The 15,338-nt window shown below is 39.9% G+C and overlaps 1 protein-coding gene across 9 annotated transcripts in view; it reads right to left on the reverse strand.

Annotated features, from left to right (window-relative positions):
• Positions 1–15,338, reverse strand: part of Dnajc6 (DnaJ heat shock protein family (Hsp40) member C6) — a 132,231-nt gene that overhangs the window by 2,702 nt on the left and 114,191 nt on the right. For 8 of the 9 annotated variants that reach the window (XM_074079870.1, XM_074079872.1, XM_020183961.2 and 5 more), the window contains 6 exons: positions 14,107–14,241; positions 10,683–10,751; positions 8,596–8,715; positions 3,007–3,270; positions 2,656–2,798; positions 824–1,000 (listed from right to left, as the gene is read on the reverse strand). In XM_074079870.1, coding sequence (XP_073935971.1) covers positions 824–1,000; positions 2,656–2,798; positions 3,007–3,270; positions 8,596–8,715; positions 10,683–10,751; positions 14,107–14,241 — 908 coding nt within the window. The remainder of the gene's footprint in view (positions 1–823; positions 1,001–2,655; positions 2,799–3,006; positions 3,271–8,595; positions 8,716–10,682; positions 10,752–14,106; positions 14,242–15,338) is intronic. The other variant, XM_074079869.1, reaches the window with a different exon arrangement.

A 15,338-nucleotide genomic window follows, 5' to 3' on the forward strand; every position in this document is an offset into this window, starting at 1 on the left:
ATAACAGGGGCAAACAATTTGTGCATTTTTCTGGGTTCCCATTTCTATTTTGATTGATCAAAATTCAAGTACTAGCCAAGTGCCCGTAGCTCATGCCTGTAATCCTAGCTACTAAAAGGGAGGCTGAGATTGGGAGGATCATGGTTCGAGGCCAGCTCAGGCAAACAATTCATGAGACACCATTTCCAAAATAACCAGAGCAAAATGGACTAGAGGCATGGCACAAGTGGTAGAGCACCTGCTTCACAAGTGTGAAGCCCTGAGTTCAAATCTCAGTTCCCACACACACACATACACAAAATGCAAGTATTAATGTTGTTTCTTATTAATTCTTCTATTCGAGTAGTCATAAAAAGTGAGGAGAGATGGAAATCAAATACATGGGATTCAAGCATGTGTTCCCAAGAGGCACCTCAATCATGACTTCAAGTCATGACTCACTTCTGTCTAAGATATCTGTCTGAATTATGATTTTACTAGGCCATGAGGTAGTGGAAGTTTCTAACACTGTAGAACACTTGATGCATACATACATCAAAAGACAACATAAATTGACACAAGCAGTTTATGTAAAAACAATGTGTTTAGTTCTGTTGTTAAAATCTTGCTGTTTCTCACTAATGTTGCAAAACACATTCTAATGCTTTTCACTGCTGTGTCTCCAAAAGAGAAAAGCTTCTTTCATCTAGCTCTCTGCTAGACTTGAGTTTTACTAAATACATGGCTTAATCAACCAGAAAATGGGAAGTATGTGTGTTTTAATACATGTTCATATAATGAAATGAGAACCAGACAAGTGATACGACAGGGAGGTCCTACTCACTTTATCTGGGTGCACAACCAGCACAGCCCTCCTGTATACCTTCTTCACCTGCTCTGGTGTCACCAGGTCTGCCATGCCAACTGGTTTCCACTTGGTCTCTCCAGCCCACAGCACAGTGTGCATTGTGGACAGAAGGGCTCTGATATTTCTCTCTTTGCCTTCTATCCATTCCAGAATCTGTAAATGTGGGGGAAGAGAATTAGGAAATTCAATTGTTTTCTGGTCCAAGACTCTGGAAACCTCCCCGCTCTAGCAAAATCAAACAGTTGGAGTACCCCGTACACTCCACACTGTTCCTTCTACCTGGGATGCATTTCCTTCCACCTCCACCACCTACCTTGTCTTTCTGGTCTTCAACAGCTTGCTCAGGAATCTCACAAAGTTTACCTCAGAGAGTTTGAATTCATTCCTCTTTGACCTCTTACACTTAACTACATGCTCCTAAGTATAAACTCCAAGAGGTCACACCTGCATCTGCTGGGTTACCAGAACTACATAAACATCCCTTTTAGGAAGGCCAGACTCAGGCTAAGGAATAAGGCTCAGTGGTAAAGCATGCTTAGCATGCACTGGACCCTGGGTTCAATCCCCAGCACTGCCAAAAAAAAAAAAGAAAAAGTCTTTCAAGAAAGCCAAACTTATCTAGGGCTACTGGTGAATGCTTGTAATCCCAACACTCAGGAGACTGAGGCAGGAACATGCCACTATATAGCAAGACCCTATCTCAAAAAAAAAAAAAAAAAAAAGAAGGCCAAACATGTTTTCTGGCCTGCTCTATTTTAAACATGTTCCTGTCATGATATGTGCCACACTTTATTGCAATTGTATGTTCATCTTTCCCTGCCATGAGGCAAAGCTGTGTGAGAAAAGGTACTGTTCCTTACTTATCACTCTATCTCAGGAACCAAGTAATAGACCTAACACAGAGCAGAGCTCCAAAGAGACTCAATGAATTGATCCATTTGGCCATTTATTCAACTATGAACATTCATAGATGAACCTTCAGAGTTTGAACAAATGAAGTGTTTAAGTTAAAGGAATAAAAAAATGCATTTATCATCTAACAGCCTAGTGAGTGTTTCCTGGTGTATGAATGGCTCAGTCATGGTTAATGATGGCTACTTTCCCAACACTTACATACTCTGTACCAATCAAACAACCAAACAAAGATTTTAAAAAATGATCAACTTTCTTTTATAGAAAACTGTTTAGAGTTTGCCTAATAAACTGTGATCCTAGGAGGATCACAGTCCATGACCAGCCCTGGCAAAAGCATGAAACCCTATCTGAAAACATAACTAAAACTAAAAGGACTGGGAGCATGGTTTTTGTGGTAGAGCACCTTCAAGTCTGATGTTACAGAAGTGACAATTCCTGGATGCATAAGTATTTCTCTATCAACAGAGAACAGATCCTGTTTTAGTCAACAGTCTAATAAAAAGCTCTCAATGCAGAAAGAGAACATACAAAAAATGCACTCTTCTCCTCACCAGACTCTAAGGACTTGTCTTTAGAATCTGAATACCAAGCAGCACATACAACCTCCCCGCAAAGCTACTTAGATATTAAAAGGCATGTACTCAAATCACAACTTCAGGAATCCACCAAAATACTGTGGTTGCCAGAACATAGGTGCTATGGGCTGAATGCCTATGTCATACCCGAAATCCATATGCTAAAGTCCTAACCCCCAAGGTGATGGCATTAAGAGGTAGGGCCTTTGGGAGGTGATCAGGCAATAGACTGGGCTCATGCCAATGACTCCACACACCTCTCTTTGTCAGAAGGCCTGGCCCCGTAAGACAATGACACTGAGTCAGGGGCTCACTCACCTTCAACTTCTCGGGATCCATTTCCTTAGCCATTTCCTCCTTTCTCATCTCAGCTATTGTTCGGGGTCCCTTTTTGTCTTTGTGAGCATTGAAGCCTTGACTAGAAAGTAGGTCTTCAAAATCTGCTGCTTTTTGTTTCCCTTCTGCAATACAATTTTTGAAAATTTTATTTTTACTCTTAAGCAGAATATCTTATCATTATCTCAAAGGATTTAGGATCTTCAAAGTGCTTTTCCATTCATTAATCGCCATGACACTCACAAATGCCCTGTAACAAGGCAAAAGACTGCCATGCCCATATTACAGATGATGACAGGCTACCTACACCAGGCCCCACACCACCATCCTCACCCAGATTAGTTGATCCTTTCCCTCGCTCGCCCTGGGCTGCAGGCATCGCTGAGAAGCTCACGTTGTAGTTGGGGCGGTTCTGAGGGGAGGAGTGTGGCATGCTGGGCTGGGGCTTAGCCTGTGACTGCTGCCAGTTGTAGCCTCCAGCCTGCTGCCACCCTCCAGCCATAGGCTGGGGAGATGCTTTCTGTGGCGAGCTGAGAGATGGAAATCCTCCACCCAGTCCAGTTGGTGTGGTAGGTTTGCTAGCAAATGAAGAACCACCTACAGAGCAAAAAGGAGAAGGAAGGTAAGGCTACTTTGAGTAACCTCTAACTCTTGCATCTCAAGAAACTGTTTGCAATGACTTTAGTGGAAACTGCCTTGACTGATAGCATAATTAACCTTCCTAATAGGTAAAAAAATGGCAGGCATATCTATTAGTTCCTTAATCCCCTCAGTGACACTTTTAGGTATGTTCTCATAGCCTCACATTTTCTTCAGATGAACAAACAGCAGCTCAGGATAGTTATGTGATCTTTTTAAAGTCACACAGCCAGCATGTGGAAGAATTGGAACTTGAACCTAGATCTTTGACTCCAAGCCAGAAGAAAGAGCCCTGGCTCTTCCCACCAGGTGATCGTTTCCCAACCTCCTACTGTCTAAGTAGATTTTATTTCTTTGCTAGTGTCGAAACTACCAAATGACAAGAACAGGGAATAAAACAAAGTTCACTCATTAAGGGGCTACTTAAACTTCAATTATCAGGGTTCATGATTCTTTATTTTAAGTACAAGCATGATTTAGTGCCCAAGAGTAAATAAAGATGATTTAAAATTTGACAGTTTCATCCTTTCACTGGTTGCATTTTGTTATAGGAGACCCTGCATAAAATAAGAATCTGAAATGTGTTGATCTCTTAGGGCCCTTTCATAAAATAAGCCCAAAGTAACAGTGACAATAAAATAACATTGATACAGCTCTTTAGAGTTTATAAAAAGTGGATACACACCTTAATGCCTTTGATCTACACAATACCTTTAAGGGGTAAGGTGAAGTCAAAGCTCAGAAATACTGATACACTCATGATCACACAGCTAGTTAATGGAGCTGAACTTGACCATATGCACCCGTCTTACTTTCCAGAATCCCTAATTCCTCCCAGAACTCTGAGCCTTTACCAAAACTCATCCTTTACTGTATCTACTTTCTATAGATATTTCCCCTCTGTCCTGATCTCAGGACTCCTGTTTCCTTCCCCACTGAGAATATTTTTATTATGGCCACTGGATTTAGAGCCAAACTGTGTTTGAGCCTCAGCTGTCATTCATTCTGCATTTATTCACTTCTGCACTCACTTGTATGTATTGAACATTCACTATGTGCCAGGCTACGGGAGATACAGAAAATCCCTACTCTTCTAAAGCTGGGTGAAAAATTTCATCCCTTTGAGCCTCAGTTTCCTCATCTGTGAAATTAAAATTATGTCTACATCACAGGTATAATGTGAAGACACAGGTATAATGTATGAAAGTGCTTCTCAACTCCTGAATGAAGTGAACTAAGAGGCACTGTACATTATAAAATAGGCAAACTCATATCCGAGCACCCACCACCATTATAAGGGCTCAAGAAATACTTTGGTAATACATGGAGATAATAGCAGGGCTAGTGACACACAGTGCCAAACCCTCTTCATGTGCTCTGAGTCTTCCTGTCAATAACTCCTGAACACACACTTAAGGTGGGGTATTCCTTCTGCACTGAGGTTTCATTTTGTTTCTTAAGGATGCTTAGTTTAGTCTAAATAGGTCTTAATTACTGTAAATTTTGGTAAATATGGAAAAACCTAAAGAACTAAAAAACCACTTTCCATATACCCACCACACTATCACTTATTCATTAATTTATGAACCACCTTTGCACTTCTACACACCAGGCTAAAGACACAGTGGGAAATGCAGGCACTGACACCACTCTCATGGGGCCTGTCAACTGCATGACTTTGTGATATCTAACCTTTCAGAATATTTTCTTCCCATGCTCAGCAATTCTAATTGTTAATGCTATTGAAGCAGTGAACTGACAGAAATACAAAGCACTTGCTAAACCCTGAGGCCACTGCTATCCTCATTAAAAGCTAAAGCAATGGCTCTCAACCTTTTCTGTGCAGAATTACCTAGGGAGCGCTCTCTCTCTCTCCCTCCCTCATTCCTCTCTCTCTCCCCCTCCCTCCCTTTCTAACACACACACACACACACACACACACTCACACACACACATACACATCTTGTATGACCATAGTGAGTATTTTACATTTGAGTAACATTTCTATCTTCCACTGTATTGTAAGGTCCACTGCCTGGATGGTGAGATGCAGTGATCTTCCTTCCCACCCTCAGCTTCAGTCACTCTGCACATGTTTCTGCTCCAGAGTTTCCAAGGCTTCCCCAAAAGTCTGGGGGAGGAGGGGAAAATAGATAAAAATTCTCCTCTCCCTCAATTTTCCTTATAATCCATTAACAACTTCCACCGATTTCCTCCATTAAGTGTCAGTGGTTCTGCCATTACAGAGTTCCCTTCTCTGGAAGCAGCCAGCACTTGGTCCTTCCCACACATGACTCCATTCTTATTGGTCCTCTATAATATATCCAGAATTATCTTCCTAAAATGCAAAATTAACTGCTTCCTCAACTAGCACTCAATCTGAAGTACAAACGAATTCTGAAGTCTTTCCTGAACTGGACTTAACCTATCCAAACCCTTCTCTCCCTTCTCTATCCTACCACAGATCCCAGCTCTCTGCTTTCAAGCATTGTATGTGACTTAAACATGTCCTTCCCTCTGCCTGGGCTCCTATCCCTCTGATCCAACTTCTAACTATATCATAGGTTTCAGCATAGAAGCCACCTCTGCCTGATTGGGCGATCTCAGAACACCTGCGCATCTCTTGGTCCTTAGCTCTTTTCAGATGTTGCTTTGGAACAGAAGCGATCACCTGGGATCTCACACAACCACCTGTACAAGTCACATCCAGCCTGTTATACCTGAATAGCTATGAAAGAAACCAAGGCATTGATGTTTGTTCATATCAGAATTGTTTCATGTCAAAATGCCTTGAGGAGGACTCTGGCTTTTGTTTTTTCTGCATTCTATCACAGTAGACTTCCTTACAGTAAAATGCCAGGTAATTAATACATAAAAGACAGAAAGAAAGATTGGAAAATCACAACCTTGAAACATGATAGTAGTAATTGCTTCAGGAAAGAGTCTTTTTTTGTTTGTTTGTTCTTCTCAAGACAGGGTCTCTCTATGTAGCCCAGACTGGCCTCACACTTACAGTCTTCCTGCCGCCACCTCCTGAATGCTGGGATTATAGGTGAGTGTCAACACACCCACCAAGGATCATTAACGAATGCTAAAACCATGAGGTAAAAGTCAAATGGAAAATAGGATATTTTAAAATAGGATTATCTCCAAACATCTCCCCCAAATTACATACTAGTTACAAAAATAAGCTGGTAACTTCACAGTGAATAAATCTAGCAGATAGCACTGTGATCAAAATTAAGATTAAACCCAAACTGAGGCTCTCTCCACTGGTCTATGTCCTTCAAATATCAATGCCATGGAAGGTGGAGAAGGCTGAGAAACGTTTCCAGACTAAACAAGTCTAAAAGACATGACTACTAAATGCAAGACATGTTGGAGTTTTAAGAACTTCCTATAAAGGCCACTTCTTCAGAGAGGACTTTCCTAAACACTGGTAATCTAAAATAACACCTAAATCCACCACTATTTGCCATCTTCTTCCTTATTCCAGAAAATACTAACATGCAGCATAGGAGCTATGAATGCAAACTTGAGAGCTAGGCTTCTGGGTACTGAAATCTTATGACTCAAACATGTCAATTAATTCTTTTTTTCATAGTTTCCTTACCTACAAAATGAGGATTCTAATAGTCCCTACTTCAAAAGATTATTAGGAAGATTAAATATATACAAAACACTAAAAACAGTGCCTGGCTTATGGTGAAGTCTTCAATAGACAGTAACTGTCATTAGTATTACTTTATGATTTGACATTGTGTATTTATTCATCTGCTGTTTGTTTCTCCTTCTAGAATGTAAGCTTAAGGAAAGCATGAGCTTTGTTTTGGTTTTGACCAACATTTACTCTGACCAATAGTGCTACCACATAGAAAGCACTTAGAAAATATCTGTTGGATGAATAAATGTACAAAAATGAACAGTGAATGAGATTTTTGTGTGTGGGGGGGTGTTGTCTTTGTTTTTCTGTCTGGAGTAACAAACTCAGGGCCTCATGCTTGCTAGGCAGGTGCTCTACCACTTGAGCCACTCCACCAATCTTTTTCTGTGTTGGGTTTTTTTGAGATAGGGTCTTGCAAACTATTTGCCCAGGCTAGCTTTGAACCATGATCCTCCTGATCTCTGCCTCCTGAGTACCTAGGATTACAGGTGTGAGGCACCAGTGCCTGGCTGTTTTGTTTTTGAGACAGGGTCTTGCTACTTAGTCCCAGCTCACCTCAAACTTGATATGTAGCCCAGACTGGTCTCCAGCTTAAAATCTCTCTACCTCCCAAGTGCTGGGATTATAGGTATGGACCACCATGAGACCTCACCCAGATGAGACCTCACCCTAAGTAGAATTTGACCTGATATTATTACTTTGAAATTTTCATTAAGATACAAACAAGGGGTGGGAGGAGAAGACGACTGTGTAAAATGATGTTGAGAGTTCTTAAAAGGGAAAATTGTGAAAACGAATGCAATTATGGCAAAAATGGCATGCATGCCCACATTCCCTATGGCTAACTTGCTTACGGAGGGCCCTCTAAAGAACATAGGCCATCGACATGGTCAATGTACAGCTTTGTGCAGGGCGCCCATCCTTATTTAACAACACTGCTCCACCCTAGGGAAAGAAGAAAATGGAGGAAGAAAGGACTTGGGGACAGGTAGTCCAATGAACTACTCCTTGCAGAAAGGTTCTTTGGCGAAACCACTTTGAGAACCTGGATACTGTATCCCTGTGGAAGAGCATCATCATGAACACTGATTCTCCAAACGTTTTTGCAGCAATCACAATCCACCAAACCCACGTGCACATGGAACACTTATCCTGAACCACTACTAACTTACAGCAAAAAATACTCTGGAAATGTAACACAGTCTATTTTCTGGGTAGAATTTCATAAACTGATCAGAGAGCAGTGTAGTAAATGAGCAGGAAAAAGACTAATAGGGTGAGGGTTTCAAGGGTAACACATACAGCTGCTGCCCTGTGACACAAATCCATCTGACCAGCTTCATCTCTTTCTGTTTCCCTATATATCTCTCCTTTGCCATGGCCTTTTCATCATATATTTCTGGAATCTCGACATTTATTCATACTACAAATGCAAAATAGCACATTAAAAAATGAATTAATAGAAATTATTTCCAGCCTGGTATTTGGTATCATTTTTGAAAATGCCAATCTTGACTTTCAGGATATAGCTTAATAGTATGCACTATTTGAGGTCCTGGGTAGCAATACCAGCTGGTTATGACAATCAAGATTTATATCTTAACCTGATAAGTTTATACCTAGTGTCCCAAGGTCAGCAAAAGGATCCAGAGTCTGGGGTTTGTTTTGATGGGTAGGAGTGCCATGTGAGGATCCTGTTGGGCTGGTGGCAGCTGACTTGCTACCCATTCCAAAACCTCCTGAAAAGGAAATAAGATCATTAAAAATGAGTTAATTGTCCAAGGCTGAATTCTGCAATTCAGAATTTCAGAGCTACAGCTCAGTTGTCTGAGGAACATTAAGGTTTGGAAATGTGTCAGAAGTCTCTACTTGAGTGAGGGGTGACCTGGAGCAAGGACAAGTCACAGAACAAGCACAGGTCCTTTTCTGCCCATAATGTTAACATCACTTCCAGTATTTATCACTCATGTCTCCTGACTTGGTTCTTTCTTATGGGATTTGGAGTCAAGACTGCAACTGAATTCTGGCACTGTCACTCTCTAACTGAGTTAGTTACCTTGGGCATCTTGTTTAACACCTTTGAGCTTCAATATTTTTTCATTGTTTCTCTAAAAAGAGGAAATAATACAAAAACAAAATCACAAGCAATAAAGTAAAAAATGTAGATAAATGGAACTATTTCAAGTTTAGGGAAATAGTCAAGAGAATGAAAAGGTAAATTGTAGAATCAGGAAACTATTTATAACCATATATCTGATCAGAAGTTAGAATGCAGGACATATGAAGAGTTTCTACAACTCAATAACAAATCAACAAATAGACAAAGGACTCACACAGACCCTTCTCCAAAGAAGATTCACAAATGGCCACAAGCATATAAAAAGATTCTTGACATCACTAATTATTAGGGAAAAATAAACCAAAATGACAATGAGGTTATCACCTCATAACTGTTAGGATGGCCATTAGAAAAAATAGCAAGTGCTAGTGAGGATGTGAAGAAATTTCAACCCTTCTACTCTACTGGTGGGAATGTAAAATAATGCTGTCCCTGGGGAAAACAACATGAAGGCTCTTCAAAAATTAAAAGTACGACCACGACATGCTTCAGCAACGCCACTTCTGTGTATGCACTCAAGGAACTGAAAGCAGGACCTCAAAGCGGTATTTGCATATCCATGTTTATTAGAGATTTATTCACGACAGCCAAGAGATGGGAAGAATCTAAATGTCGATCAACAGATGGAGAAGATCTGGCATATGTATACAATGGAACGTTATTTAGCCTGAGAAGGATTTTATTATGTGCTTAACAAGAATGAACCTTAGAGCATTCTAAGATGCAAAAATAGCCAGTAACAAAATGACAAATGTAGTAAGGGTCCATTTATATAAGGTATCTAGAGTAGTTCAACTCATAAAGACCAAAACTAGAATGATGGTTACCAGAGACTGGGGAGAAAAAAAAGATGGGCTATTGTTACTTGGTGGGTATAGTGTTTGACTCATGCACGATGGGAGCAGGATTCTGGGTATCTGTTGTATAACAATATGTGTGTAGTTGACAATATTCTCCTGTTTGCTTGTAAACTGTAAGAAGGGAAAATTTTATGTTGTGATTTATTCTGTTTAAACCACAATAAAAACTTCAGAAAGTTGTGATAAGTACATTGTGTACACACATATCTTGTATGACATCAGAATGCAGTCACTCAAGACAGCTCTCAATAAATGTCACAGTAGCCATGAGGAGATCTAACTTATTACAGACAAATCCAACCTCAAAAAGTACTTTGTGAAGAATATTCAGCATCTTCTCTGTGCCAGAAACTCTCATTACACAATTGTGTGTGATAAAAATTACCATCTCCATATTTCAGATAAGAAAACTGAGGCTCAGATTTGTGCAAAAAACCTCACGCGTTTCTAAGTAGTAGAGTTCGAGATACATCAGATCTGTCTGAATCTATTGTCAAGACAGATGTTCAGCAGATGAGACTGAGAAAAGTTAAATAATACACACTAAGTGGCACAATCATGTCAGAAAAGCTCTGGCCAAATATGAATCCTTAGGAAATATCAACACAAATTACACAAGTGTGCTCTGGGTAACTGGTACTCTGCAAGTGCTCACTTCATCATGGTGAAGAAATTATGCTTTAGTGATTGGATAAGTGCTTACAAAAAATAACCTGCTGACCTTTACCTGGTTTAGTATGCCAGTCCCAACCTGCAGAAACATCTGGCTGAATGTTCACAGCAGGTGTGCTAGAAGCTGAAAGTGGAGAGAAATGAGAACAAAATAGCTCAGAACCCACTTTTCTGAGTTCACCCAGGATAAAACCATCCCTTCTACACCCTTCATGGCTTCTCAAGATCCCAACAGATGGCTTCTTCTTCTGAGCTTTTGCCTCACTCTGCAGCACTGGGGACTTTCTGCTTTCATTTATGAGCTCACACGAGGCTCAGTAGAAGCCATGTAATATTTATTGTCTCTGTGCTTTCTTTGGTTCACCTTTGTTTTACTTCCATATTCACATGCTTGGAATTACAACTGTGCATATGTCTCTCTTCATTAAATTGTGAGCCCCTCGAAGGCAAGAATTGTTCTACTCATCTGTGTGTGTCCCGCCTGTACACTTAACAGTGGGTAACAAGAAAAGGGGAAAAATCCTTAAATCCAACTCACTTTAGCTTAGCATTAACAAGGGCACCAAAGTGTGACCCACTTAGATCTGATATTTTCTTTCCTCTTCTGCTGTGACACAAATTGATAATGATGAGTCATTCAGAATATGTACTGGTTACTAACTATCCACCACCCGCTATGCTGGTGACAGGATATATCTATTGTCACTCAAAAGAAGGCCATTACAGCTTCAAAATGGATTGTTCTGACCCTTCTCAAAACTCCAAACAGAATTTAGAAGAGATGTTCTGCTATAAAGAAGAATTTCTTTCTATGGTAACTTTAGGCTTTGTCCATAAAAATCAGTAAGAACAAATACTACGTTAATATTGCATATGGGATTGAAAACACACATACACACACAAACACACACACACACACCACCCAAAGAATGATCAAGACATCGGGATTAGCATTAGCCCCACCATGTTCACTGTTTTGCTTACTTAGTATGAACAATTACATCTTGTATCTTCCTACACTTAACTTAAAAAAAAGAACATACCACTAGCGACAATAACAGTTCTTTCCTTTCTACTCCCTCTGGTTTTTTTTTTTTTTTTTGGGGGGAGGGGGTATTGTTGTTATTGTCGTTTCGATTTTTTTGGTGGGTCTAGAGTTTGGACTCAGGGCTTCGTGTTTGCATAGCAGGCACTCAAAAAGCAGACTCTCTACCACTTGAGCCACGTCTCCCATTCATTTTGCTCTGTTTATTTTGGAGATGGGATTTCGAGAAATATTTGCCCAGGCTGACCTCAAACCATAATCCTCCCAACCTCAGCCTCCCAAGTAGCTACAATTATAGGCCCAACTTCTTCCTTTCTTTTCCTACAGCAACCCATGAAAATTGAGGTGGTAATTAGATAGTTTTACTGATATTTGTTATCTGATTCCTTCTTAGCTGTGATCTTAGTCTTACATCTATTAGGATACAGAAGGAGGCGTTAGAGCTGCATCCTTATTACTAATCAAGCCTACACATCTCAGCTGGAGGTGTGGCTCAAGTGGTAGAATGCCTGCTTTGCAAGTGTGAAGTCCTGAGTTCAAACCCCCTGTGTCACCAAAATAAATAAGTAAATAAAATTTTAACCGCCCCCCCCAAAAAAAAGCCTACACATCTCTTACAGCAACCTACCATATGCAAGTCATCACACCAGGAAGCAGAAACATAAAAGACATGTTGCCGTGCCCCTGGAAACTTAAAATATGCCAGAGATAGGAATATACAAATGAAAAAGTAAGTGCCTGATATTTAAATCATAATTTTGTACTTTATTATGGTTAGTTGCTTACTTGTGCTTTTAACACCATATCACAAGTGATTATTCTTTTAAGAGTAGATATTCAATATTTGTTTAATTCAAAGGTGGTATCTCTTGATTTCCAGAAGAGATTGGTGATGCCTTCTAGAAACTCAGGGGAAGCGTCCCAAGGATTTGACAGTGATCAGTCTGACCTCCCCACACTGACTTCTAAGTCTTACCTATGTGCTAACCTACACGGAGATGATGCAACTGGTTCACAAAGACTGAAATGATCATTTCTTTCCTACAAAGCATCATGGGAAATTCTCTTCACTCTCTGGCGTGATACAGACCAAAATGAGGAATGTGGCTACAAAGGAGTGCTAGCTGGCCTAAAATGGGTGGTAAACAACATGTTCCAACCCGCTCACCAGAACCAGAGTACTGGATCCATCCACTAGGCTGGAGTACTGACATCCATGTGCATGAGACATCAAACAATACTGCACAGAAGGGAGAAGGGTAAGGAAGAGTCATGGGGGCGGGGTTAGGCTGATTAAAGTACAATATATTTACAGGTAAAATCCCAAGGCAAAACCACACTGAACAATGAGCAGAGACTTGAACAATGAAGGACAGGAATGTAAAACAGGTCACGTTAAGGGGAAGGTGACTAATGGGAGGGGGAGGGTAAAGGAGGGAGAATATGATTAATGTGCTTTTATACATATATGAATATGGAACACTGAAAGCCGCTGAAGTCATTTTAAGAAGGGGTACAGGGAAGAGAAGAATAATGGAGGGGATGAATCTAGTCAGTGTACATTGTACGTATATATGAAGATGTCACAACACCCCTATACAGCTATTATATACTAAAAAAGGAAGAGTTAAAAACACTAGTACTCCTATCAAAGCAATAATTTCAAAGTATTAGAGTCAGGAAAAGTAACCTTATAGAGGATACTACCGTGCATCAAAGAAACATTGATAGGAAAAAATTTATTTATTTAATATTTATATATTAGAAACAAAGATAGGTAGCACCTACTGTGTCAGTAGTTCTCCCAGGCACTAAGGAAGCATCAATGAACAAACCAAACCAAAATCCCTGTGTTAATGAACCTCAGTCACACTTACAGCACACTCAAATCAGACTAGCCACATCTCAAGGGCTCTACAGCTGTGTGTGGCTAGAGACTATCACATTAGATGAAAGAGCTCCCCACATGAGGGTGGTGGGATCCCAAATTTCACTTGTGGAATACTAATTTCATGAAATGATAACATATTTTGTTAATTTAAGCTCTTATTTTTCCACATTTCAAAGATTTCTCCAATCAGGATGCACCTATCAATTAAAAAAGCAGTTTTAAAAAAAATTTTATTGGTACATAAAATACTGGCATCTCTTACAATCAATGGTACATTATGATTCTGTGTAAAAAAAAAGAAAAAAACTCCACAATCAAATAAGTTTTAGAAAAGCTGAGTAAAACAATGTTAAGCAAGCTTCTTTCCTATAAGACATCCCAGAGCTTTTAATATGTTAATGTGAATTGTTAATTTCCAAAGGGGAAAAACATTACATAGCTTCTCACACACACACAAAAGCACCTGCTGATGCTTTTATATCTGCACACTTCCTAGTATTCTGCAGAAACCTATGCTGCACTGAATGCAATGTAAGTCCTTACCATGCACTGTAGGTGAAGGACTTCTGGTGGGCTGTAGAAAGGGGTCACTGGAAGCACTGGATGTGCTCAGAAAAGAACCCAGCAAATCCTGATCTGACGGCTTAGAAGGTGCTCCAAACGGGTCAAAGGTGGTACCTAGAAAACAACAGGGAAAATGTATTTCTTAGTCCCATAAACTCACTTATTCTACAAATACCTGAGTTGCTACTATTGCTTGGCCCTAGGCCAAATACTTGAAAAATCAGTACAATGCCTGCCTGTTGGCTCCACAGGCCTTTCTATCCTGGTCTATCTTCCAGGGCTAACAATGGCCCCCCAGGATTTCTGACCACCAAAGAATAATCCCACATTTATAGACAAAGGAAGAAGCTGGACTTATTTATGAGATAAATCATAAATAGATTATAAATGAGGGGCCTTTAAAATCTTAATAATGCAAAATCAGCCAATCCAGATTACAGACTAGGTGAAAAGACAAGGTCACCAGTGATGACTCCATGAGTACCTAAATCATGCATGCACTGTAGGAGGTGTTTAGTGACCAAACTCTGCTTACGATGAGTGTTCACATTCAACGAAGCAATGGGCAAAGACCAGGCAGAAGGGCTCTGCTATTAAGATGAACAAAAGAAAACCCCACTCACTAGGTTTTTTAGTTTTGTTTTTAGTGGTCTCTGGCTCACTTGAAGGTTTTAAAAACAATAAAATGAGAGTAGTGAATAAAACTGAATTCTCATACTGTCTTACATGTATGAAACTCAAATATCTTTCTCAGCAAGCTATAGCAACTAGATTCATTGAAGTAAGGAAAAATTTGTGAATGAATTAAGAAAACTGAAGAAAGCAGGAAACCACAGTTGCTAAAAATAATGCCTGCAACAACTACCACTATTGTCCTTTCTGAGGATTGCACTGTCTTTCACGAAGATCTCAGCTGACCCCCAATTCTGCCCTGTCAGATAGAAGTGGATAATGAAACTGAAGCTCAGAAAGAACCTCAGAAACTTAGCTTCTTTCCCAAGATCAGGAACATAAGAAAACTGGAAAAAAAATTTAAAGTAAGAGCATGGAGGTCAAATATCCACTCTTACACTGTTCTACAAAAATAGACAATATTTCTATTTTCTCTTGTGTTCTCCATGTAAGGGGACCTAAATATAGACTTCTAAGAGCAGTTCAATTCTGTGTGCTTGACCCAAAAATTAGAATTCAAACCTGAGAAGTATAGCACA

Source organism: Castor canadensis, chromosome 7 (assembly GCF_047511655.1).
Source record: "Castor canadensis chromosome 7, mCasCan1.hap1v2, whole genome shotgun sequence".
NCBI classification, from domain to species: domain Eukaryota; kingdom Metazoa; phylum Chordata; class Mammalia; order Rodentia; family Castoridae; genus Castor; species Castor canadensis.